Below are 26,747 nucleotides of genomic sequence, written 5' to 3'. Positions count from 1 at the left end.
TGTACTTTCAGCCACAGTTACTGAGGCTCCAGACACCTTCAGTTTTCCCCAAGGTCACACAGCAGGCACGATTTCCCACCTCTCATATCCCAGATGCCTGTAAGGAATAGAAGAGGGACTCGACATGTTGTGGTCTGAACTAAGAAGGTCAAATCTACCTACCGGATTTGGAAATCTTTTCAGTCCACCTATACATAGAAGGGAAAAGCCTGGAACTCAGGTACAAAGTTGCTCCAGTGGGGATTTAAAAACGCGGTTGTTCAATCTCTGTTTCTATCTCTACTCTCCCTCCTCCACCGCCACCCCCTGCCCAGATCTGCATGTGCCCCATCTCCTCTAGGACCCCAGCAGGTGTGAGGTGTGGGTGTGACTTTCTTGGCACAGAAGGGCTTGGCCTCTCGATCTCCTGCTCCCTCCTCCCAGTCAGAAACAGTTAATTGCCAGCTGCAGACTGCCTCCTGCCCAACCCTAATCAGCCTGATCTCAGGCAGCTACACAGGAGCCGAAGCAGCTCCAGGCTAGGCCAGGGCTGTGTGGAGAGAGGAGAGCGTTCTTCCGAGATAATGATTAAACTGAGCAGCACTTGGCAAGGGCACCCGCTGCTAAACTAAGGAGGTGAGCCCCATTCACACCTCAGCCAGGCTGTGGAGCCCGGAGCTAGTTCATGGAGGCTGAGCTCAGAGGCCCAGGGGCCCCCAGCCAGCCCCTGTAGCCTTCTGCGCTTGTGCGGAGCATCCAGAGCATCTCAGATACAGGGGAATCTTTGCAGCCTGCTCTTCTGGGACTCTGTTCACACCCCCTGGCACCATGAAGCTCCAAGTATTCTGGACTGGACTGGAGTATACCTGCCGGCTATTGGGCATCACCACGGCTGCAGGTAAGATCCTACCTCTCGTCTGCCATTTCCTTGCTCAGAGACACAACAGGGAAAGCTACTAGAGAAATGGCTTCTAGCCAGGAGATGGTGGGCACATCTGACCACATCTGCCCTTCCGCTCCTCTTTTGAACCCCTCAGAAACCCTGAACTCTGAGAAAATGCCAGGTGCAGAGTGAGCCTTAGGCGGAGAGAGAAGAGTGAGCCTTGAGTCCGGTGCCGATACTCAGTGGCAGACCACCCTCACAAGACCTCGAGAACCTTCAGCATTCCTAGCGCTGCAGTGAGCTAACGGGTCTGCGGCTTGCCCTCAGAGAGCTGTGAGGAGAGCCGGTCGAGGTGGGGACTAGAGGTAAAGGTATATAAGGCTGAAAAACTGTGAGAACTGTACCATTGTGTAGCTAATTAAAATGATCACCTAAGTTCACCTTCCTTTGCTCGGCAATAGTCCTAGCTTATGCAGAGAGAATCCCGTTGACAGGGCAGCTTTATCCTCAGGAGACCTGATAGCCATAAAGATGGCAAGCTTCCCTGCACCCTGCTGGAAAAAAATGCATCGTTGAAAACCAGCCCCTTTGGTATGAGCCATCTACAGGAGCATGGTGTGAGGTTTAGAGGACCAGAAATCACCTGAGCTGCTCAGCTGACTGGAATTTCAGATAGTTAGCAAAGAATTGACCCTAACCTTGAGCCACACCAATGCAGAAGGAGGCAGAGCCTAGACTGAGGAACTGGATAGCAATGTTCTGAGCTCTTAGCTCTCTGTACACCAAATCCCTTGGGAAAATGAAAAATATGCACATTAAATCCATCTTTGCATCGGGACAAAAACTTTCTCAAGAGTCTCTCCCAACTGAAAGGCCCCTCTCCAGTTCAAACCAAAGCAATGTGACCCAAGACTCGGGCTTCTCATGCATGCACGCGTTGGTCCAGCCCTGAGGGGCTTTGAAGCTGTGCTTCCTGACCTCTGTGATGGATGGATCTGGCGGATGCAGTGCTTAGCAGAAGACCATGTGAGTGGTGCTTCTGGGTAGATGCCCTTGTGATTAATCCACGGTCAGTGCGGATCCAGAATGTTCCTGGGGTGCTAGCTTGAGCTCATAGTCAAGCTATTGGGCTCTTCTGGCACCATGGCTATGAATCAGAGCTGACAAGGTCAAATTCCAGCCCTCCTGCTTCGCCGGAGATGGAGCAAATAAACTCAGATTGGAGCCATGACCTTGCCAAGGTTACACACGGGGTTGGAGTAACAGTACCCTGGAATCTTGGCTCCTGGATGTTCCCAACAGCGCCAGACAAAGCTCTCCCCTGCATCCCGAGGCATAAGAATTGATCTGCTCAGACCCGTGTAGATAGGCTAGTGGAAAAACCAACTCTAGCTTCCTTCAGGACCCCAATGCCTTTTACATGTAAGGGATGATCGCAAAGGTGATCTTAAATCTATCTCCATAATGCGAGTGTGAGTTACTGTTTACCACTGTTAGTCCAAGTCTACTGTGTTCCTTCTACTCCATGAGTTTTAAATGCATACATTGTACCCTTCAGGCTACCAGGAACCTTATAACTAGAACTCAGTCAGACTCCACCCAGAGCAACTGCCTCCTTCCTGCCAGGAAGCTGCTTAAGGAGCTCACGTCTATCTTTCTAATGGATTAGTGTGTCTACCTCATCTCAACCTGAGGATGGCCTTTCGTCCCACACCCCTCAGCACATGTGCACACCGAGGCATATTGCACATCTTAACCACAACCTTCATCTCTGCTAAGACCCAGCTGTTAATGCTGGAGATGAACCTTTCTGCTTGGCTGTAGTACAAGATCCAAGCTAAAAATAGACCACAGTTGCCTTCTAAAGGCCAAGCTTTCAAAGAATATCCCTTGGGCTCTCCAGAGTGCTGGGGCAAGTGGGAAGCTGGAGAGGGGCTCCAATGCTCTCTGGCAAATCTTGGGTTTCTCTTGACATCACTGGCCTTTGGGCCTCTGTCCAGTACATAAGATTTACAGATTCCTTGTTTCCTTAAGCATCTTTTGTTGAAATCCTTGAAAAAAGAAAACTTTTCTATTGAAAAGTCTGGGGCCCATTGTAGGAACATTGCTGCTACAGGGGAAATGAGACTTGAAACCGACTGGCACATTGCAGATACCCAGGGCAGTGGGGCATATGAGGTGCCCCGTATGCATAGATAGCATGGATTATCCTGATGCTAGGCAGGGATGTGGACAAGGGCTTTCAGAGTGTCACCTGCAGGGAATGTGCACCTCCTGGGAGGTAGCAACTTCTGTCCCAGAAACTTCCTCCTTGGACCCTGGAAACAGGCTCAGGGCTATAAGTCTCAGGTGTTCCCATGATACAACAGTTTCCTGTGCCTGTGGCTGCAGCAAGCCCTGTAGAGAGGCTCACGACGCTGCTTCCTCCCACCTCACTCCATTCATGAAGTGTCTTGGCCAGGGTTTCTGTTCCTGCACAAACATCATGACCCAGAAGCAAGTCGGGGAGGAAAGGGTTTATTCAGCTTACATTTCCACGTTGCTGTTCATCACCAAATGGAGTCAGGACTGGAACTCAAGCAGGTGAGGAAGCAGGAGCTGATGCAGAGGCCATGGAGGGATGCTACTTACTGGCTTACTACCCCTGTCTTGCTCAGCTTGCTTTCTTACAGAACCCAGGACCACCAGCCCAGAGATAAAACCACCCACAATGGGCCCGCCCACTTTTGATCACTAATTGAGAAAATGCCTTACAGCTGAATCTCATGGAGGCCTTTCCTCAAGGGAGGCTCCTTTCTCTGTGATAACTCCAGATTGTGTCAAGTTGACACACAAGATGTGGAGCATCATGGATTTGCTGCCCTGCACAGAGCTCAAGCCCTGTACTCTAAATCAATGGTTCTCAACCTGTGAGTTGAGACCCCTTTAGGGGTCAAACAATCCTTTCACAGGGTTGGCCTAAGAACATCAGAAATATTTCCAATTCATAACAGTAGCAAAATTACATTAGGAAGTAGCAACAAAAATTTCATGGTTGAGGGTCAGCACAGCAGGAGGAACTGATTTAAAGGGTCCCAGCATCCGAAATGTTGAGAACCACCGCTCTAAGTGGTTTTCAGGACAGATGCTCCTGCCAGCCCAGAGTGAACAAGCCACAGGGGACAGACAGCACCTTGCCAGAATATTCTCAAAATGAGCAAATCTTATCCCTTAAAACAGTCATGTTGTTCTTTGGTCTCTTCTCTTCTCTTCTCTTCTCTTCTCTTCTCTTCTCTCTCTCTCTCTCTCTCTCTCTCTCTCTTTCTCTCTCCCTCCCCCCTCTCTGTTTATCTCTCTTCCTTTCTGTCTCTATCTCTATCTCTTTCTCTCTGTGTCACACACACGCACACACACCCTACTCTAACATGACCTTACAAAGTCCTTCCCTGGTGTTTGAGGTCATGGGGTCATGAGAGCTGTGTGTGTAAATCCCTGAGTGGTTCTCTTGCCAAGATGTAGCACGAGACCCTGCCCACAAAGCAGACATGCTGAGAATCTGTGCACAGACCATGAGGTCCTGCCTGTTCTGTACAGGTGTGAGAACATCTGGCTATCCCTCACTGAAAACAGACTCTCTCTGCATTCACCTGAGACACTGCAAATATCCTGTGTGAGACCTTGAGGTGCAGTCACAAGATACCTTATAATCCATTCTGTTTTGGTTAGGTTGGGTTATTGTTTTGACATTGGCTCTATATTTACCCAAGGCTAGCCTCAAATCTGCTACCTTACCATCTCAATCTCTGGGTTTATAGATGTGGACCATCTTACCCAACTCATGATTGCTTTTAATACAGACTCATCAGAAAGGATCTGGGAAATGGATAATAACTGGAAATGAGGGAAGAAGGAGAATCCTGCTTTGGACCTTTATCTGGAAAGGAAGTCCTTTCCTTGCTGTCCTACATACAAATAAGCATGGGTTCTCCCAAGAGTGATTTGTCCCCTAGGGGAAAAATGTCATCAGTACTTGCTAGGGCCTCCCACCCTACCTCAGAACAAAGGGTGCTCACTGGAAGTTTCTCTGTGTACTCTCATCCTGGCTCCCACCCACCCCCCACCCTGACCCCCCACATATATGTACACACACACACACACACACACACACACACACGTGCTCTCATCTCTATTTGATTCCTCTAGCCTCTGTTTAATAGTTGCTGGCTGATAACATCGCTGTCGGAGTCATCATAATGGGCTGAACCCTGTGCTCCTTGTTTTCAGTGCAAAACCTCATTCTATCCTCTGCACTATCCATTAAGGCCTCACTCTGCTCATCTCCGTAACATTGTCCAAGGAGGGAAACTAAGGTGCACTTGGTAAATTAAAGCACTCTACTCAAAGTCTGCTGCCAAGGAAGCAGGGAGGTGGAGTGTAACTGTTGGCTCTCTGTTCTTGAGACCCTACTTTTAATCCGTGCCCTCTGAGTCAGGATGAAAGTGTTATGCAGGAAACAGAATGGGAGAAATCAGGTGCCACTGCTCAGAAAAGGCACAGACACTGGGTGGAAAAGGAGAAGAACTTATTCATATGACATGCAGGGGGTATCCTCCCCAAAGCCCAGTTATACAGCTGTGGTCACCTGAGATACTGCTAAACAGTACAGCATCATTCTTGACTTTTCCCTTCACGGATAGGCTTAAGTTTTACAAGTAGCTGTGATTCAAGATAAGGCACCATGATATTTCCCAACTAATTTTAGTCTTCTATCTCAAAGGGGCATGTTCCTCTGTATTTGAATGAATCTAAGATGCTAGATTTAAAATAAAACAAAACAGAAAGAGTAGTAGAGAGACCCAGTTGGAGCCACTCCATAGTCTACTCTTATGACTCAAGCCTGGGTCAGTCCTGGCTGTGCACAGGCTTAGTCAGGGTGGGGCTGGATTAGCATGGGTATGACAGTATTGTCACAAACAATATAGTCAAGAACACCACTTACTTGTGAGGCTGAAGACACTGGCATTTAAGACTTCTGCTGGTTCTCTGAATAACGTGTATGCATGACTCATCTGGTGATCCTAAAGATCTCCAGCTGAGTCTACTCTTGGGTCCTGTCTGCAAATGTTCCCAGAAAGAAGGATCACAGTAGAACCTCCCATTTATGCATCCAGAAGCACATAACTAATAGCACAAATCCATGTTACTGTCTTTCCTATACCCATAAATGCCTGAAGATCGTAGTGCTGAATTTAATGGGGAAACCAAGGCCTTCCAATCCAGCTGGGTGCCTGCCTAGGCACACAGTGACAGTGCAGGGCATCCTAAGGACTGCACAGCAGAATAACTGAAGGAACGAGGTGATGTCCAAGCAAAGCCGTTGTGGGTAACTTGTCAAGCCAGTGTCCCATTGCTCCTAAAACAAGTTCCTGGAGTCACTCTGGGATCACTTACGTCTTGTTTTGTTTCTTTGTTTTGTTACATCCCATTAACCTGCTTCTCTATTTAATATACGTTGCCTACCACATACCCTTCAAACACAGTAATGACTTACAAACATAAATCCATGTGGTCTCACCTCAGCCTTGGTCAAAGCCTTCAAAAAAATGATTTCTAAGTAACTCTCTAGGGCCCTTCGTGCTAATTTCCTTTTTTTCTAATTTTGAATAGTCATTTAGTTTTACTGTCTGAATGTTTTGCCTTGCATTTATGTCTGTTCACCACATGTGTGCCTGGTCCCTGTGGAGTTCAGAAAAGGATCTCAGATCCCTGGAGCAGGAATTACAGGAGGCTGTGGGTGCTGGGAATCCAAGCCAGGTTCTCTGCTAGAGCTGTCAGCGTTCTTAACCACTGAGCCATCTCTCCAGCCTCTCTGTCTCCACTATATGCTAATTTCAACCACTCTTATATGCAGATCTGCATGACTACCTCTTGCCATTGAAGAAATCATGTACTCTAACATGTCTGCAGGGGATTTTTGTCCCAATGAGGTTACAAAGTGTTTCCAGTTTTGTTTTGTTTTTTTCTGGTCTGTTGATTATTCTCCCTGTGTCTTTTCCTCCCTCTGGCTTCACAACAAGCTTTGGGCCAAACATTTTTTTCTTCACTCTATATCTCCATCCTCCTCTTTAGATTTGCACTTGGAACACAGAAAGCTAATTACGGTTCATTTCCTCTGATAAAGTTCGGTGTTTCCATCTTGTGCGATATGTACCCATATATTGAGAAGCCAAGACCTCCACTACAGGGCACTGCATGTGATCTGACCAAGTAGTAAACACATTCCACTACCTCGTGCTTCTGTGACCTGTATTACCCCTCTACTGCCCCTTCCCACATAAACTAAGCTTCAGTTTCCCATCAACAGAACAGGGACAACCATTGGCTCTCCCCTGAGACTTCAGGGAACCAATAACTCAGAATGAAAACTGCTGCCATGGATTATAGCTCAAGGCAGGCTAATTCTAGAAGCCTGCTCAGGAAGCAAGGTCTGTGAGACATGAACAACTAGCTCCTCTTGAAGGATGAGGAGGGATCAGAGGAAAGGGAGAAGGCAACAAGTGACCTCATTAGGATGGGAGTGGGTGGGACTTTAAAAGGCCTGATCTAGTTGTAAGAGGCCTGTCACTTTCAAGCTGGGGTGGTGGTGGCTGCAGTAGGGAGGGGTTTGAGACAGGATCTCACCTAGTAATCCAGGATGTTCTGGAACTTACTGTGTAGTCTGAGCTGGACTTGAATGTCTGGCAATTACCTGATTCAGTCCCCTGAGTACTGGAATAGTAGGCATGAACACCCCCACATACACACACACAGATCATAGCTATACCATGTGCAGTGTGCAAACCAGAAAGAAGAGGGCAGCTCTGATCCAGTTTCATAGGCTCACAGTTCTTTTTATATACATATAATATATACATATATACATATATACACATATTTATATATACATATATCCATCTGCCTATTAGTCTTTTCTTGTCTTCCCCTCTCTGTTCTTGTCTTCTCTCTCTCTCTCTTTCTCTCTCTCTCTCTCTCTCTATCTCTCTCTCTCTCTCTCTCTCTCTCTCTCTCTCTGTGTGTGTGTGTATTTCCCATACAAAAAACAACATATTTCTCTCTTTAAGCCTGTTTTATTTAACTTAACATTATAGTCTTCAGCAAATGACACAATTCTTCTTTAAAGTTGAATAAAAGTCCATTGTGCATATTACCAAACATTCCTTATCTGTTCATCTATGGGTGGATGCCTAGGCTGACTTCATGTCTTGGCTTCTGTGAGTGGTTCAGTAACGGGCACTCGTGGACGGGTTCCTCTGTGATATGTTAACTCCGTTTCTTTGTGAGGAGACCCGGTAGTGCGTCTGAATAGATCGTGTGGTGTTCTCTTCAGGGTTTCTGGAGAAACCTCCACACAGGGCTCCATAGCGGCTCTTTTGGTTTGTGTCCCACTGGCAGTGAGCGGGGTTTTCTCTTTCCCCACACCCTCATCAGTACCATCTGCTTCCTTGATGAAGGTCTTCTCTTGGGGTGACATAGTCTATGTGTTTTGGATTTGCATCTCCTGAGCTGGCCATTCCTTTGGTTGTCTGGTGTGGAGCTGCCCAGCAGCACCCAAGGTTTCGGGGAGCATAAGAACCCTTGTGATAGGTAAGGTCAGGTGAAGAAGCATGGCGTCTGTGCTGTGGAATCACATACATTATTCTCTAGCACCAAGAAAATTGTCGTTCAGAACAGCAAATATACACACTGATTTCGAACACTGAGATTGAATAAGAAGTATGTAAATTTCTAGCTAAGAGCAAGAAGACAATGTTTTCTGAGCTCTCCCAAGGAAGATGCTGTTCTAACAGGAGACGATATCCTCAGGAGTGCAAGGCATCTCACAGCATCTCACCCAGCAGTCTCCTCGCCAAAAATGGATACATCAGCCCAGATTGCTTCCCAGGAGAATTCTACCAACATTTAATGAAGATGTGATATAATTCTACGTAAACAACTACAGAAATTTGAAAACAGAGTGATTTCCAACTTATCGCATAGAATCGGCATCTACATATTTCACAACTGATCTCAACTGCCAACTTGACACACTGAGAAGAGGGAATCTCATTTGAAGAAGTGCCTCCATCAGATTGACCTGTGGGCACGTCTGTGGGGCAATTTCATGATTGTTGATCGATTTAGAAGGACCCAGACCACTGAGGGTTGTGTCATCCTTGGGCAGGTAGGCCTGGGCTTTACATGAAAGGCCGCTGAACATGAGCCTAAAGTCGAGCCAGTAAGCAGCCTTGCTTTATAGACCCTGCTTCACTTCCTGCCTCAGTTTCCCTTGATGATGGTACATCAACTGGAACACAAAACAAACCCTTTCTTCCCCTCAAGTTGCTTTTGAGTCTTGTTTTAAAAACAGCAACAGAAAGCAAGCTAGAACGACATAGACACCAACACTAGGCAAAGATGTTGTAAGAAAACCAGAGACTAACTCCCTGAACGATTGTAGCAAACAAGTTAATATAGATAAGAAGGATAATATGCCACAAGCCACTGAAATTTGTGACAGAAATTTGCTGCAAGTTGTTTTAAGCTTTAATTCTCCATCTATAAATAGACATGTGTTGCTTGTGCTCCTCTTGTAAATCCTTATGATTTTTTTACAGTTGTTAGATCTTTGAGCATTTCATATGCGTTTTGGTCACTTCACCTCCCCACCTCCTAACTCTTCTCGGATCTACTGCCCCTGTCCTGTCACAGACAACATTGTATCTTTCTTTTCACCCACTAGGGCCAATTTATACTTCATAATTATTCATGAATGTGTGACCTTTCATTAGAGCATTGTTGATTTGTCAGTGGCTACACTTTTAGAGAAAACTGATCCTTTCTCTCCCAGAAACTAAGAACGTTGTTAAAGCTAACATCAACCAATGAAAGGAACATATAACATTTGTCTTTCTAGGTCTGGATTACCTCCCTCAAAATTATGGTTTCCAGCTTTCCCCATGCCTGTGGATTTCATAGTTTTTCTTTAAGAGCTGGGTAATATTCCATTTCGAAGGTACATGGCACTTTGGTTATGTCATCGTCCACTGGACTTTTATGCTCTTTCCTGACCATTGTGAACGAAGCAGCAATGAGTAAGGATGACCAAGTGTCTCTGTAGTGGGACATAGAGCGCTTTGGGTATATGCCCGAAAGCTATGATGCTGACTCCTGCGGTAGGTCTATTTTTAGTTTCTTGATAAGTTTCCACACTGATTCCCATGGTGGCTACACCCGATTGCACTCTCAGCAGCAATAAATAAGTGCTTCTCTTTCCTCACACTCCTGCCAGATTTGATGCACTTATTCGCTGGATCTTGGCCATTTTGACTGAGGTGAGATGAAATCTCCAAGTAGGTTTAATTTACATTTCTTTGATGACTAAGGCTGTTTGTGTTTTGCCTTTTGAGAATTCTGTTTCATCTCTTGCCCCATTTTCAATTGTGTTGTTTGCTTTCTTAATATTTAATTTTGAGTCATTTGTATGTTCCAGATATTAATCCTTTGTCTAGTATGTGGCTTGTGAAGAATTTTTTCCATCCCGTAGGCTTCCTCCTCAGTCTAGTGCTGGTGCTCTTTTTACATGCATATGTTCCCATTTACAAGTCGTTAGTCTTCATGCCTACACTGTCATGGTTCTAGTCAGGGAGGCCTTTCTTGTGCCAATGAGTCCGTATATTCTCTGCTTCCCTTCTATTAGACTTAAGGTATTAGGCCTGATGTTGATGTCTGTGATCCATTTGAAGCTGTATTTTGTCCAAGATGAGAGAGCAGGGTTCATTCTCCTGCACGAAGCTATCAAGTTTGTTCAAGATGCTGTCATTTCTCCAATTTGTATGATTGGCTTCTCTATCAAAACTCAGATGGCTGCAGAAATGTGGGCTGTATGTGGGCTCGCAATTCTATTCCATTTTCCAGTGGGTGTTCTTATATGAATGCTACACTCTTTTTTACTTTTATGGCTCTGTAAAATAACGTAGTATCTGGGGTGATAGCATCTCTAGCAGGTTATTACTGTCATTGTTGTTGTTGTCGTCATTGCTGAGGATTGTTTTGGCTCTATTGGGCCTTTTGTATCTATACATGAAAATTTTTAAATTATTTCCATTTTTCCAACTTCTCTAAAAGATTTAATTGAGTTTTTGGTGGGAATTATGTTGAATCTGTAGATTACTTTTGGTAGGATGGATATTTTCCTAATAGTGATCCTGCCAATCCATGAGAGTGGGAGGTCTTTCCATCTTCTGATGTTTTCTTCAAAAAATTTTTCAGCATCTTAAAGCTCTTAGCATACAAGTTTTCTGCTTCCTTGGTTAGATTTAGTCCAAGGCTTGTTTTGACACTAATATGAATGATATTGTTTCCTTGCTTGCTAGCTCTGTGAGCTTGTCATTTGCTTGGAGAAGGCTACTGTTTTGTGCACTGATTTTGTAGTTCATTTTGCATAATGTATTTATCAGCCGTAGTAGATTTCTAGTGAAATCTTTTTTTAACTTGGGAGGTTTTTAATTACTTCTAGCTCACTGGATGTTATGGATTTACTTAAATTATTAACTTTATCGTGATTTAAATTTGAATTTAAATATGTTTATATCTATATATGGGATGAATTTATGTATGTGTAAATATAAAATATAAAATATGTATATATAAAAATTCATCCATTTTTAGATTTTGTTTGGTTTGGTAGAACATACACCTTTAAAGTATGTCTTTATAAGCCTGTGAATTTCCTTAATTCTGTTATAATAAATCCATTTTTCTATAATTTGATTAATTTAGACCCTCTTTCTCTTTCTTTTGGTTAATTTGATTAGTTTTGTTGGTTTCTTTCCCTTTAGTTAGTTTGGCCAAAGGTTTGTCAGACTTGTTTCATTGATTCTTTGTATTGTTCTACTCATTTCTTTTTCATTAATTTCATCCATGATTTTGATTATCTCCTCATACCTACTATTTTGGGATATTAATTGTTCTTGTTTTTCAAAGGCTTCAGGTGCATCATTAGATTATTAATTTGAGAGCTCTCTAACATCTGTATGACGGTGCATGATGCAGGCGCTTTCTCCTCAGCCACGTCTTCATTTGTCCCACAGATATTCATATGCTATGTTTTCATTTCATTATTCCTTTAATCTTTTCATTTCCTTCTTGATGTCTGCCTTAGCCTTATCTTGATTCAGTAGTGTGCATTTAGCTTAAATGATTCTGTGTACTTTCTGCCATTTCTTCTGTTGTTAGTATCCAGCACCCATGGTTATCAGACAAAATGCAGGTCGTGACGTCAATTTTCCTTTATTTGTTGAGACTTGTTTTGTGTGCTAATATGCTCTCTTCTGTAGAAAGTTCCATGGGCCACTGAGAAGATTGTATAACCTTCAGGTTTTTGGTGGGATGTTCTGGGGATAGATAAATGTCCATTGGATTTATGTCACTCCTCAGATTCTCTATAAAGATTTTTTTCCACATGATTTATTGGTGGAAGTAAGGTATTGAGATCATCCGCTATCATTCTGTTGGAGTCACTGTGATTTTACATGAAATAGTCTTTCTTTTATGAAATTGAGTGATCCTGTGTTTAGTGCATCTATGTTTAGGATCATAATATCCTGTTGCTGGATTTTTCCTTTAATGAGAATCAACTGTCCCTTCTTATCTCTTATGATTAGTTTGGGCTTAAAATCCATTTTGTCAGATAGTATAATAGCCTGCTTGTTTCTTAGTTCCATTTGCTTAGAATACCCCTTTTCATAATTTTATTATGAAGTGCTGTCTATCATTAGTCATGAGGGAGGTTTATGTGCATGGGTGTTTGGCCTGCATTTATGTCTGTGTTAGAGTGTTAGACCCACTGGAACTAAAGTTACAGACAGTTGTGAGCTGCCATGTGGATGCCAGCATTTGAATCCCCATTCTCTGCAAGAGGAGCTGGTGCTGTTAACTGCTGAACCCCAAGTTATATTTCTTAAAGGCAGGGAAAGGGGGGCATTTAAAAACAAGCAAACTAAAAACATGCAGCTTTCTGAAGGTTAAAGGCTAGATGCTTTTCTCCTGAGGTGGGAACAAGTCCAGGATGTTCATCCTTATCACATTTAGCCAGCACTGGGACTGAGCTGTGGCCAGCATCCTGACTGGGCTCAAACCACCACTGCCATGCAATCAAGAGAAACAGTGTACAGCTTGCAGTGTAAAAAGAAGAAAATCACAAGGGCAACAAGTATATAAAAGGTGCATCTTTAATGCATGAAACATAAACGATTAAATATCCATCTCTATAAAATTACCTATCTCTAATCTTAATCTCTAAAGGTGTGAAATGAATCATAGACCTAAAGTATACATCTTAAATAATAAAACTCCTAGACAATAGGATAAAAAAAAATCTCTGTGTTGAGTTAGGCTGAGATTTCTTAGATCAATAGGAAAAGTTCTGTCCCTAGTAAAAGAATTAATAAAGCCCTTCTGATTGGATCCCATCAGGATTTTAAAACATTCCCCAGCCCTGGGTCCTGCTAAGACTGAACCCCCAGTGAACTAGATTGTTGGGGGGAGGGCGGCAATGGGGGGAGGATGGGGAGGGGAACACCGATAAGAAAGGGGAGGGGGGAGGGGGATGTTTGCCCAGAAACCGGGAAAGGGAATAACACTCGAAATGTATATAAGAAATACTCAAGTTAATAAAAAATAAATAAATAAAAATAAATAAAAAAAAAGCATTCCCCTTTAAAATACAGCATTGGAAGCCAACACAAAACACAAGTGATGGTAAATGTGAAAAGGCATTCCCCATCATCAGTCCTTAGGGCCCTTGAGAACTGAAGCATATACGTTAGGATGGCTGGAATTAAAAAGACTGACTCATTGGCAAGGCTGTGGGATTCTCATGCACTCCTAGTGAGAATGCAAACAGTGCACTCACTTTGAAGCAGCTTGACAGTTTCTTCCAAAGCTGTACATGCTGCTGCCACATGATCTGGTGATTCCGCTGCCAAGCACCTACCCAGGAGAAAAGAAGCACAGAACCATGCAAAGAATGCATATAAGGGGCTGGGGATTTAGCTCAGTGGTAGAGCGCTTACCTAGGAAGCGCAAGGCCCTGGGTTCGGTCCCCAGCTCCGAAAAAAAAAGAAAAAAAAAAAAAAAAGAATGCATATAAACACCCGTGGCAGCTCGGTTCAGAATATCCAAAACTAGAAGCGACCTAGCTGTCTGTCAGTGTGCGAGTTATAAACAAGCTGAGCTGCTACATCCCCATCAGTCAGCAACACGAGTGAGCCCCAGCTTTGGTACGAACTACTGGTGCACACTACAGCTAAAATCAGTCTGGAAATAACGGTTTGGGTGTAACGAATAAGCAAAGATGAGTGTGCCCTATTCAGTGCTGTCTATCTTAACTCACAGGAAACATAAACTAGGCTCTCCTGATAGAAGTGGATCACTCGCTGCCTAAGGGTGAACCACAGAAAGGGAATGGAAGATTTCACTGATGTGATGCCTGGAGGCTTTCAGGTTGATAATGATGCCCGTTCTCTTGATGTCGTGATGCTTCCATGGGCGAAGACACGTGCCAGCCAGTACTTATCAGACTGCACTTGAAACATGTGCAATTTGTCACAGGTCAAGAATGTCTCACTAGGGGTTGGGGATTTAGCTCAGTGGTAGAGCGCTTGCCTAGCAAGCACAAAGCCCTGAGTTCGGTCCCCAGTTCCAAAAAAATGAAAAAAGAAAAAAAAAAAGAATGTCTCACTAGAGCTGTCACTGAAAGTGCATGTTAATCTTGATAAAATGATGTCCTCAGACAGTGAAAAACCTCAATAACATACAATAGGCTCTTGGTGTTCTCTATCCAGGTAAATAGCTAAGCAGCTCTGCTAATGCTGGCTGGGTAAGCGTCCCTACCTGGAGGCTAGGCAACTGATGGCTTATCTAGACTGGCCTTGGCTGGGATGATAGGACAACTCTGTTCTACATGTCTCTCAGTCCAGCAGAAGACTGGTAGTGGCAGAGAAACAGAGAGGAGGCTAAGGTCTCAAGGCCACTTTATGTCTCTACTTGCATTGTGTGTAGACAATCCCATTGTTCAGACAAAGTCATGTTGTTGAGCCAAGAGGCATCTCTTTGCCAAAGATAAGGGATGGCTAAGTCATATGATGAGGGGTGTGGATATCTAGAGGTGTATAGGGCCAGTGGCATTGCGTTCTATCACAGGAACTGCTATTGAGCTAAAGCCAAAACAGACACTTCAAATGGTGTCTTTCATCTATGGGTTATATTTAAAGAATCTAGTAAGGGTCTAGTAATGTAGGTCAGTGGCTAAGAGTTTGCATGGCATAAACAAGGCCCTAGATTTGTTCCCCAGCACTGAGAAACAGAAAATAAAGAAAGGGAAAGAAAAGACTCTAGTACAAAATAGGTGAATTCTACTGCCTTGAAGGCAAAGTTTTCCATGAAATCTCTTCCAGAAGTTTCTACCATAAACTCAGACATTTTCCCATGCCAATTCTCCATCCTGGCTCACCTGTGACTGTGGCATGGACCTCAGCACACGGGGAGCTTCTGGGCCATATTAGGAATCTCCTCAGCTTCCTCTGTCTCAGGGAATGCATACCAACAGGTTCAACATCTCTGCCCTGTACTGGAAAAGGCAAAGACATGTGTCCTGGTGGCCCCAGACATTCCATTTTAACACCTGATGGAGTGTTGTGATGACGTAGTCAATGGCTAAGGGAACTATGTTAAGAGCTCATCTATTCTTATCAGCCCTCTCAAGAGGAAAGAATATGCCTGGTTTCATACACCAGGCATATATTAACAAATATACTCACTGTGGACAAAGAGACCTTCCACTCACAGTCTAATGTCGCTCATTGATTTTCCTATCAGGAGTCCTTCTTGAAGTCTTGTGAGTGTACAAGCAGCCCAGAAGTCCAATCCTTCTAACTGCATATTGCAAATCACTGTCTGTTACTCTTCTAGGGGGTCAGGGGGGCCAACAAGGGAGTAAATATCTCTCAATATTTACAGTGAGCATCCATTTAAATTCTGAGCGAGTGCTTTTTTGATTATGAGAGTCACATTCAGAGTGAACATCCCCTTAATTCTTGGCTGAGCACCTTCTGAATTTTAGGGTAACTATCTTACGTTTATGAAAGCCATATTTCAGTCACAAGCTCAGTGATCCAGGCAAGAGAGTAAAATCTAGGTAACTTTCACCCATGGCAAGTCATAAAACATACACTGGCTTGGCCCAGGATGACAAGAGTCTTGGAAGTCACCACAGAGATTAGTAATGAACCCAAGGGGCCGTTGACTTTAGTTAGGCAGTTTCTAGGGCACATGGACCTTGAATGGTTTCTATACTATAGGGTTAGGTATTCTTTGGGCCCTTCCTGGGGTTTCAGGGACCACCTGGAAACCTTCCTGCTCTCTTTATGTGGCCACAGCTGTCAATACACATGGAAGGGACCAACCTTCCTACTCTCGGGCCTCAGGAAGAGACTCAGGCCTTAGCCAAGAGTCCTCATGGGACAACGCTATGGAGTGGTCTGCCCAGACCCACTGTCCTGTCTCCTCTTCCCTTGCAGTACTGATTGGAGTGGGCACTGAGACCTTCCTCCGGGGGCGGTTCAAAAGCCTGGCCTTCTATCTGCTGTGAGTATGAGTACCTGTGTTCTCCCCGCCTGCATGTTCCAGTTCACCTATGTCTGTCCACTCAGAGTAACACAGGGTAACCCACTTCCTATGCTAATTCCTCCCCATCCAGAGGTGGAGCCACAGAAACTTCTAAGGTAAGTCCTGGTTTGGGAAGATCCCATACATCAGCCAAAATCCTTCCATACACTCACAGATGCATCATCTATCCATGAGTCCATCTTGTCCATCCATCCTACCTACGAAATGCATCCATTTACAGATGCGCCTATTCCTCATCAAATCACTCCTCCATCTATCCATCTATCCATCAATCCACCCACCAACATGTCCACCTACCCATTCATGCATCTCCAGACTTGCCTATTCACCTGCTCACCCTTATCCATCCATCCATCCACCTATCCCACCAACCTACCTACAAAACCATCTATCTACCCTTTTACCCACCAACTCTATGCACTCACTATAAACATACATATAGTTCCTTTACATGGAAAGTACAGTTCATTGTCCTATGTGCATTATGTCATTTAGCTTAGCATCATGAGAAGTATGCTCATTGCCCTAGTTGTAGAAATGGTCAAATTCAAGACTAAGCAGCCACCCTAAGTCACTAAGCTAGTGAGCGACAGGTGTCACATTAAGGCATGGGACTCTGCTTCCCAAGCTGACTCTTCCTCTCCATCACCAGCTGTGCCAATAGACCTTGGCATGAAAGAAATGGGTGTGCAGGGGCTGGGGATTTAGCTCAGTGGTAGAGCGCTTACCTAGGAAGCGCAAGGCCCTGGGTTCAGTCCCCAGCTCTGAAAAAAAAGAACCCCCCCCAAAAAAAGAAATGGGTGTGCAGGGATGTCACAAGCAATGAGTTGGGGTCCCTGAGCCTATGACTTGGAATCTCTGCGATCCTGCCCTAGACTACTAGCTAAAGGAATGTTGGAAGAAGGATCTGTGCCCCAGCAGTAGAATGTCTCAACTGCTTCTTTCTGCCCACAAGGTCTCAGGCTGCATCTTCTGCCATTTTCTTCCCCTCATTAACTTACCATGCATAATGGCTGACCTTTGCCCTGGACAGCCATTCTACCCCCCTACCTCAATGTTGGCTCCCTACTCCCCTAGAAATTTCACATCTGCCCCTCCAGCTACAGTCTACCTTCAGAGCTCATGTCTACACTGCTAACTCTCACATCTGCCCCCTTCCAGCTATGGCTCACCTTCGGAGCTCATATCTACACTGCTAACTCTCACATCTGCCCCCTCCCAGCTATGGCTCACCTTCAGAGCTCATGTCTATACTGCTAACTTATTTCTTGACACTTGGCTGCACCTTGGGACATCTATTGCCTGGCCTTCATGCTGTGTGTACCCATGGAGCACCCAAGTATACACAGTACATCTCAATGCCCTTGAGGCACTGTCTCCCTGGGCCCCTACAGCAAGGTTGACCCTGCCTCCTCTCCATATACTGGTATCGCACCAGTATGCCTCAAGTTAGACAATGAGGACACCTTCTGCCTGCAGTGGCAGCTCTGTCTTGAGGGGACTCAATGCCCAGGCAGTCATTCTTGGATCCATCCCAGCCCCAGTCTCCCTGCCCCTCACACTCACTAAATTTCTCCTCTACTCATACCTTGTTCTCTGACACTCACAGATCAACACCAGTCCCTGTCCTGCCATCCCCCATCCCCTAACTTACTAACTCCTTACAGGAAGTCTGAATGAGTCACTTACACACGTAGTCTGAATTGCTCTCTGCCCCAGGATGTAGGAAATGGCTCTTCTGAGAGTTTCTGCAAAGCATATGCCTTTGAGTATTTCTGACTCTCACAGTCTCCAAAGTTTGAGGATGGTCCCCATCTGGCCCCTGCCACTAATGAGCTGTGTAGTCCTAGGCAAGGGTCTGACCCTTAGCTTCCTCATTCATAACTGACATTAGTATATCTGCTGGTTATAAAAGTATTACAAAGACCAAAGAGTTGGTTTCTATAAGGCTTTTAGCATTGTGATTGGCACATTTCAATCATTATGTTCCTATCATTTTAAAATTAAGGGATAAGAATTGGGCAAATACTGAGGAGAAATTAAATGCTATAATCACACAGAGAGGAAAAAAGCATCTATGTAAGGGTAGTTACATGCTAAGCACATCTCTAAGGGACTTGTAGACATCTAATCATCTAATTGGTAATACTTTCATTGGTGAAGCCGTATGATTACCCCTGGCTTACAGGTGACAAACCGAGTCATAGAAAGGCCAAGTCTCTATGTCCATGCACACAGCTGATCAGTGACAGAAGCAGACCCACGACGCTAAGAAGACAATGGTCCTGATCCCCCTATTGCCTCTTCTCTCACTACCTTTCACCCCAGGGCACTTTCCATAAGACCTGCCCAGGGTGGGCCCAAGTCTCACATGCTAATTATACAGGGAATCCTTTAGAAGCTCATAGACTAGTGACTTTGCCATTGTGATAACAAGTGTTCACCAACCAGGCAACAGAGGGAAGGAGAGACCTTCCAAGAAAGGGTAGCTTTGTGCAAAGGCCCATGCTACATACAGGTACTCATAAAGGGATTTAAAAGGCGTGTAGTTTCAATTGTACGGATCAGGAATGCTCTTCAAACAAAAGTTGAAATGTTACTTACAAGGATTCTAATGTAAATTGAGAGAGTATAAAATTGAGAAAAGTCAGACAGAAACCTTTGGTTTCACATCTGCCTCAGGAAATTCTGATTTTAGAATTCCTGGAGCATGGACATTCTGGATCAGTAGGCACCTTCAGATCTGTGTGTCCCAGAGCCCTTGGCAGCCTGGTAGTGATAATGGAGGAATAGGAGGTGCAGTCCAGTGAGTCAGGAAAGCCAAGGAGCAGAACCTGAGGCCAGAGAGAATGGAATTGTATCTGAAAGTATTTTAGAAAGACACTTAGCAACTCTGGGTGGATAAAAGAGAGAGAGGGGGATCTTCATCAGGACCATCCTAGTTTGCTTTCTTTTGCTGTGATAAAGACCATAACCAAAAGCAAAGTGTAGAGGAATGGGTCTATTTATCTTACACTTCTATGTACAATCTATTACAAAGGAATGTCACGGCAGAAACTCCAGGAAGGAACCTGGAAACAGGAACTGAAGCAGAGACGATGGAGGAAAGTCGTTTGCTACCTGGCTCACCGTGGCTTGTGATTTTTTTTTTTAATACAACCCAGACCACCTGCCCAGGAGTGGCACCACCCACAATGGGCTGGGCCCTCCCACATCAATCACTGGTCCAGAAAATGTCCACAGACTTGCCTACAGGTCAGTCTGGTGGGGGCATCTTCTCAGTTGAGATTCCCTCTCCCCAGATAACGGTAACTTATGTCAGGTTGACAAGATAACCAAGTGCTCAAATTTAAGGCTGGGCCAGCAGACAGAGAACACACCTTCCAGTGTCCACTTAAAATACCAAGTACAGGCCACCTCACTTGCCTCTTCCTTATCTCTACTCCTAGCTACAGCCTCTCTAGTCAAGACCTGTCTGTCATCCAGGCAGCACTGAAGGAACGTTTGATAGAGACACAAATAGATGGGGGCAGGGATCCTGGCCAGTGTATCTGGGACTCAGAGACATAAGCAGACAACCTTGATAAATCCATAGGAGACCAACAGGGATGGCCTTCCTCATGTTTTTCCCCCTCACAGGTTTACAGGAGTCACCATCTCTGTGTGTGAAGGGACCTACTTTGTGGCTCAACTGTTGGCCATCTGCTTCAAGTGAGTAGCCTCCAGGAGTAATCTTTACATCCCTACCCAGTCCAGCCCCAGACAGATACCTCACCTGCAGGGCCATGGCTGAGGCTGCCCTGCTTCTGGGGCCATGGTAGACTGGGTCTCCTTCCAGAAGCAGGAAGCCCAGGCCTAGAGTTGGTTTGGTCAACACAACTCAGTCACCTGCTATCTGCTATTCTCAGCAAGTCAGATCCAGTCAGGGCCTGACCCTACCCAGACTCCCCGGCAAAATCAGCTTTCCCTACCCCAGGACATTCAGTCTCTGGGCCAGCGTCCAGGCTGCAAAGACACGTTGAGGACCCTGCAGAAGGCTCAGCTTGCAGGGAGCAGAGCTGTGTGTAGAAACTGGCTCTGCGTCTTCCAGCATTCAGACCACAAAGGCCCACTGTTGCCCAGCCAATGCTCACTGTGTGAAAATGGCCGTCAGTGTAGCAAGGGCTCAGCCCAGAGAGTGAGTTCCCCAGTCAATGAGATCCAGACCTTAGCACCTTGGGGGCTAATCACTGCTTCCCAGGCTCAGCCTTTAGGTGGCAGCATGCTCCCCTTTCTGCTGAATTCTACCTCAAAGGATTCTTGATATTGCAGGAATGAGAACGAATATTTTAGTCTCTGAGTCCTCTCAGCACGTCTTTCCGTTTTCTGTGTGCACGTACATGTACACCCACAGACTGACACCAGAGGGCGCCAATGAGCTATACCAGGCAAGATTCTGTGGACAGTGATGCTCTGAAAGCATCAGAGGTCCGAGACAGGCATTGTCTTACTTTGCCTGTAAGGAAAACTGTAGGCGGTGTCCCTGAAGAAATTTGCCCAGCATCAGGGCTCTGCCTTTACCCTGGGTCATTCCTGTGTGTCAATTTAAAAAAATGAAGTTTTTCCATGCCCGTTCTGCCCTGTGCCTGACAAGGCATAGCAAGCACAGTGCAGCTGAATCCCTGTCTGTTTATTCCTCGTGCAGTGTGCAGTGTACAGTGTTCAGTCCACACAGTGGTTTTGTGATGATGGTTCTTGCAGTATACTGTTACTTGTACATTAAAGACTTCCCCCAAAAAGACTTCCACCATCTTTCCTTTCCTGGTGGTCAAAACCATGGCTAAAGGCATGCATAGGTGAGGGAAGCATTTAGAAAACCTGTGAGCCCTCTGAGTGGCCCAAGCAAGCCTCCTAACCGTAGAACCTACTGTGAGGACCCTGGGCTTCTGTGACTCCAACCCCTGCAGATACTCCGTCAAGAACCACTGCAGCGATCACAGATGGTGCAGGGTCAGGTCCCATGGCCTTCTGTGGAGCTGGGACTTTGACATAATGATTTCTACTAACCTGATGATGCTGAACCCCCTCCCCCAGGTGTCAGCCGGGGTCTCTGGCACACAGAGCAAAGGAGAAGGCCCACTGGCTGGGCTGCTTCCAGAAGTTCCTCGCCTACATGCTGCTGTCAGTGGCCTGTTTCCTCCACCCTGTTCTGGTCTGGCATGTGACCATACCAGGTAGGAGCACCAGGGCTAGTGGACGTATGTGGGCCCTGCACGGATGTGATCTAAGTAGGAGGACCAGGTTCTGTCTCCCAGAGCCCCCGCCAGCCCATCGACCCTCTCTGACCCAGTATGTGAGCATGACTGTCAGATGTCTACTATGCTGACCAAGCAGCAGGAAAATCCTGAGGCGACACCCTCCTGTACATAGCCATCCAGAGGTTGGACCTTTGATGGGAGCCTGGGTTGTCTTCTCTCTGGCCACTTTCAAAGAATGAGGTGGCTCAGCCTCAGCCCAGACAGCATGTCCTGGATACCTACCCACTCAGCTCTAAGCTCTAGGCTGTGTCAGGAGGGTACATGTGACAACATGTCAGCTTCTTCTCTGTTCCTCCCACTAGCGCCTCGCAGGACGGCTCAATCTCTAACCCCAGAACCGGCATCCTCCCCTCTGTACTTCTGTCTCTGACCTTCGTTCTACAACCCTCCTCTTGATTCCCCCTTATTTATATATACACTGCCCTCCCAGAGCCCATCCGAAAGACCGAAAGATTCCCAGACTAAACTGGAGGAGACAAAGCTCTCTTCTTTAGCATATGTGCCATGGCCCCTGAAGAAAGTCACAGAAGGACTCGCCTTGACATTGAGTGAGCCACAAGCCCTACCCCTCTGACAATGACAGACTGGAGAGACCCTGGGGGGACTGGTGGGCACTGGCGGTGTCAGGTTCCTGGCTTCCCATAGATGGGCTGTGCTCTTTACAAGAGACCGTAGCAGAGTCTGCAGACTGGCCCAGATGATTGATGGGCAGTATTCCCTGTGCCACTGAACATGAGAGATTCACCCTCCCTGAGTTTATTGGGTGGGAACTGGGGGAATTGTCACACTTCTGGGAGTGAGAAGACATCCAACAAACTCAACATCCACAATAGAATCCATATCTAGCAAAGCCATTACATACCTGCCCTCGATAATCCACCCCGAGAGGGAAGCTGAGGACAATGGTGTAGTCAGTACCAAGACCAGCTCTCCATATGAAGGGGACATGGGGCATAGAGAGCAGACGGACCCCTTGTTTGGTATCCTGGCCCAACATAGCACTAAGTCTCTCTGAACCTTTAGCCTTGTCGTGTCATTATGTCAGCCCGAGTCTGGTGTGGGTGTGTGAAGGCTTGACCTATCAGGGTGCTGATCATGACTATACAGTAAGGTACAGTAGTGGTACGATGGAGAGGGTTTGCCCCGCCTCTGGTTTTCCTCCATGGCATGTCTGTGCAGTGTCTTGACCTCCCAGATCTTTTCCAGGCTCCATGCTAATCATCACTGGCCTGGCCTACTTCCTGCTGAGCAAACGGAAGAAAAAAAAGGCTGCCCCAGAGGTGATGCCCCCCACGGAGCAGTACAGGGACCCTTCCAGCAGCATTGTGAGTACCACAGGCTCTGGGGACACTGAGCAAACCTATACTTTCCATGAGGCCTTCAAGGAGGGGCCCAGCTCATTCCTCATCCACATGAAGAGCATCCTGAAGGGGACCAAGAAGCCACGTGTCCTGCAGGCCCAAGATACCCTAATGGAACTGGCTCTAGAGCCAGCTGACTCCTTGGCCAAGAAAAAGCAGGTACACTTTGAAGACAATGTGGTCAGAATCATCCCATCGCTCACTGAAGGTCTAGGTGATAGTGACAGTGGGCCAGAGGAAACCAGTTCTGACACAACCCCCATCATCCCTCCCTCCCAGACCCCACTCTTTCTGTCTTCTCTCATGGCCACTGACCTGTTCTGAGCTTCTCAGCTAGAGGTCTACAGATGGACGGACCTGCCAGAAGATTCCTAATAGTCACAGTTCCTACAGGGAACTCAGGGTCTCTGTTGGTCAGCTACTCACATCCTCGTGGTGTCTGGGCACTCAGAACAATGACATAGTGTACCAAGTGTACCAAGACTGTGGTGACCTCCAGCAAGGCACAAATGAAGCTTTGCCATGTGGCATCAACACAGGCTCCTTCTTGGCAAGGGGTAGTGAAAGAGACCATGGCTTCATTCTCCACGAGGCTGCTGACCCAACTTTCTAAGCCCTAAAGGAACAGAAAACATGAGTTCACCCCTGCACCCAACAAAGGGTTCAGCCTTCAGTAAGAACTCTATGGGACGTTTTGCTTGTGATTAAGCCTACTGGTGCCAAAGGCCAAGGGCTATACTGGCAGCATAATCGAGATTGCTCAGAGGACATATGAGAAAGGAAGACTTGGCTCTCAGTTGAGAACAGCCTGGCAGTGGGCTACATTCTCAGCATACTCTGGGACCGGGCTGGGCAGCAGGCATTTCAGAATCTCCCAGGAAAACAATAGCTCTCTGTGCTCCCTGCCAGACAAGCTGACCAGAAGAGCATCTCTCATTCCTGAAGGCTAGCTCAGAGCTTCCTGCCCTCCCCTCATCTAACCCCCATCCAACTGTGTGGGCAACGTTCAGAGTCCAAGTAGACGGTGTAGATGGTTCACTATAAGAGAGTCTGAGAGCCTGTGGGCATCTGTAGCAGAAATGGCTAGGACATCGCATGGAATAGTCATTGTAGTTCAGGTTCCAAGGGACTGTCCCCAGAGAGCCACATGGCACAGGAAGTACCTCTGCCATGCTTAGATACCTGGGAGAAGAACCTCTGATAAGGAGATGATCACTCAAAATAGACAGGAGGGGAGAAAGCAGAGGGAAGGGGAGAGGGTTGTGGGCAGCCAGGCATGGCTGCATCCTGGAGTTACAGAGGTGGCAGTGAATTTGATTTAGATATTTCTCAGAGAAAAGATTAGCAAGACACTTTGTAATTCTAAATAGTATGTTTAGTCCACAGGATTACTGCCAGGAAAAAGAGACATGTTATTCTTCATAGCTAACACCCAGCATGTGAGCAACAATGAATTGAGAGTCCTATATCTTGTGTCTGAGGAGGGGACCTGTTTCAGGGCCCTCTGATGGGTAAGCCTCATAGCATTTATAGTCTAGATAAAGAACGTGTTTATTGTATAATGATCAGTGCCTATGAGATTTTTTTGTTTTTGTTTTGCTTGGTTTGGTTTTGGAAACACGTAGACATGAGGCAACCTAGAAGTCAGTATTAGCCTGGTACTTAGCACAGCCAGCAACCCAGATGGACAGAACATGTTTTGCAATAGAGAATGTGTTTGCTAAGACTGTGAGGAGTGAAGGCAGGAAGCAAGCCAGGGGGCCTGGAGTAAGTAGGCATGGCCTACTCAACTCATCCAAAGATCTACGTCTGATGGATGACCACGGGGGTATTTAAACTGTTTCTTTGACTTTTCCAATGGAGGATGTTGGATAGTGCAGTCAGGGGAAAATAAAATATATGGAATATAGGGGAATGTCCCCATTACTATGGGGACCTGACAGTGAGGAAGAACAAGAGAGCACCACCATGACACTGAATTTGTGTAAGGCAAGGCCAGTGCAGACCCAGGAGGTGACTCTTAACTCCAGATTGCAAGGCTGGAACTCAGGGAGCAGAGCTTGCAGCCTGACTGAGGCCAAGGGCCAGAGGGAAGAAATCCCTTAACCAAGAGGAGCCAGGTACTCTCTCTGAGTCTCTGTATTCATTACTTTCTGACACTGAGATAAAATACCATGGACAAAAGCCACTTAAGGAAGAGACAGTTTATGTGGCTGACAGTTCCAGAGAGCTAGAGTCCGTGATAACAGAGACGACCTGGCATGCAGCCGGAGATAGAAGCCAGCCGGTCACATTTCATCCACACACGGGAAATGAGGGAGAGTGGGGAGGGCAATGTGACATGAGGCTGTGAACCCTCAAAGCCCACCCCCACGGATGCACTTCCTCCAGCAAGGCTGCACCCCGTAAAGCTCCCATAACTTCCCCAAACAGTGTCACTAACTGGATGAGTGACTGACATTTTTCACCCAAACCACTGCAGTCTCTCATCAGCTTGTACAGTGCTAGAAATCGGTGGCTCCTGGTCAGTAGCTTTTCTTAAACTTTTCTTAAACATCCTTATTCAGATGTAATTCTCTGTCATAAAATTGGCCGACTTAAACCATACAGCTAAATGGGTCTTAGTCTATTTCTGGTCTGAGTTTTTTATACTCGTCTAATCTATCTCAAGTTCATAATATACTCATCACCCCACCCCACCCCAAAGAAAGATCCAACCCAGTAACCACTAGGACTCACTCCTCGCCTTCCAGTTTCTGTTCTATAAAACCACTAATCTGCCTTGTATCTTTGTAACTTTTACTGTTCTGAGCACATCATCATTTGAATCACAGAATTTGAGCCTCCATACACCCTGACCTGACTGCTCCAGATTGGGCACAGCCTGCACTTAGCAGCAGTTTCTGCATCTCCCAAGATAGGCTGATCCCACAGGATTCTCCTTGGCTCTCTCTGTCTAGTTCTCTATTAAGTGAGGACTTGGCAATTTGTCTATTGCTACCAGTACCATGGAGTTCTGAACACCCTTTTATTGGTTTATTCTCCCTAAGATGTATTTACAATGTTCCTGAGAATACGGTGTGAACGGAACTCTTCTCATCCTGTTCTGAAAGAGGGCTTTCCCCTGGGAAGATCTCTGAGCTTTCCTTTTTTTCTTTCCGGACAAGTCCTCAATAGCAAAGCCCGCTTTCCTGGGGGATACCTTGCCTGGTTGGGTGAGCATAGGAGGAAGCAGGCCTCAATGCTTCGGTTTGTCCTTCCCAGTCTGGAGCCTCTACCTGAGGAGTCAGATGAGGTGGAGCAATCAAGGCTGTCATATGTAAGGCTGTGGAGTTTCCTGGAGATGACTGGGGGCTAGGACATAGAGACTCTAAGGGAAGCAAGCAGCATTAAAGGCAGATCCTTATATTAAAACATGTTCTGTATCAAAAGCATCTTTTCCTTATTCTCAACTATATCTCAATGTACACCAGCTTTATGACACAAGTTGAGTGTGCCCAGAAGTTTTTCTGTTTCTATCCT

The 26,747-nt window shown here is 45.9% G+C and overlaps 1 protein-coding gene across 1 annotated transcript; it reads left to right on the top strand.

The window, feature by feature from the left end:
- Nucleotides 1-469: 469 nt before the first annotated feature.
- On the top strand, nt 470-25,751 carry Tmem72 (transmembrane protein 72). The gene is given in 5 exon segments (NM_001108643.1): nt 470-877; nt 16,459-16,525; nt 20,207-20,278; nt 21,641-21,780; nt 23,071-25,751. Coding segments are annotated over 5 exon segments (828 nt in total). The 5' UTR covers nt 470-807; the 3' UTR covers nt 23,550-25,751.
- The last annotated feature ends 996 nt before the right edge of the window (nt 25,752-26,747 follow it).

Source organism: Rattus norvegicus, chromosome 4, assembly GCF_021556685.1.
Source record: "Rattus norvegicus strain SHRSP/BbbUtx chromosome 4, alternate assembly SHRSP_T2T, whole genome shotgun sequence".
NCBI lineage: Eukaryota > Metazoa > Chordata > Mammalia > Rodentia > Muridae > Rattus > Rattus norvegicus.
The sequence above is the reverse complement of the archived record's forward strand: the minus strand, read 5'-3'. Positions and strand labels throughout refer to the sequence as shown.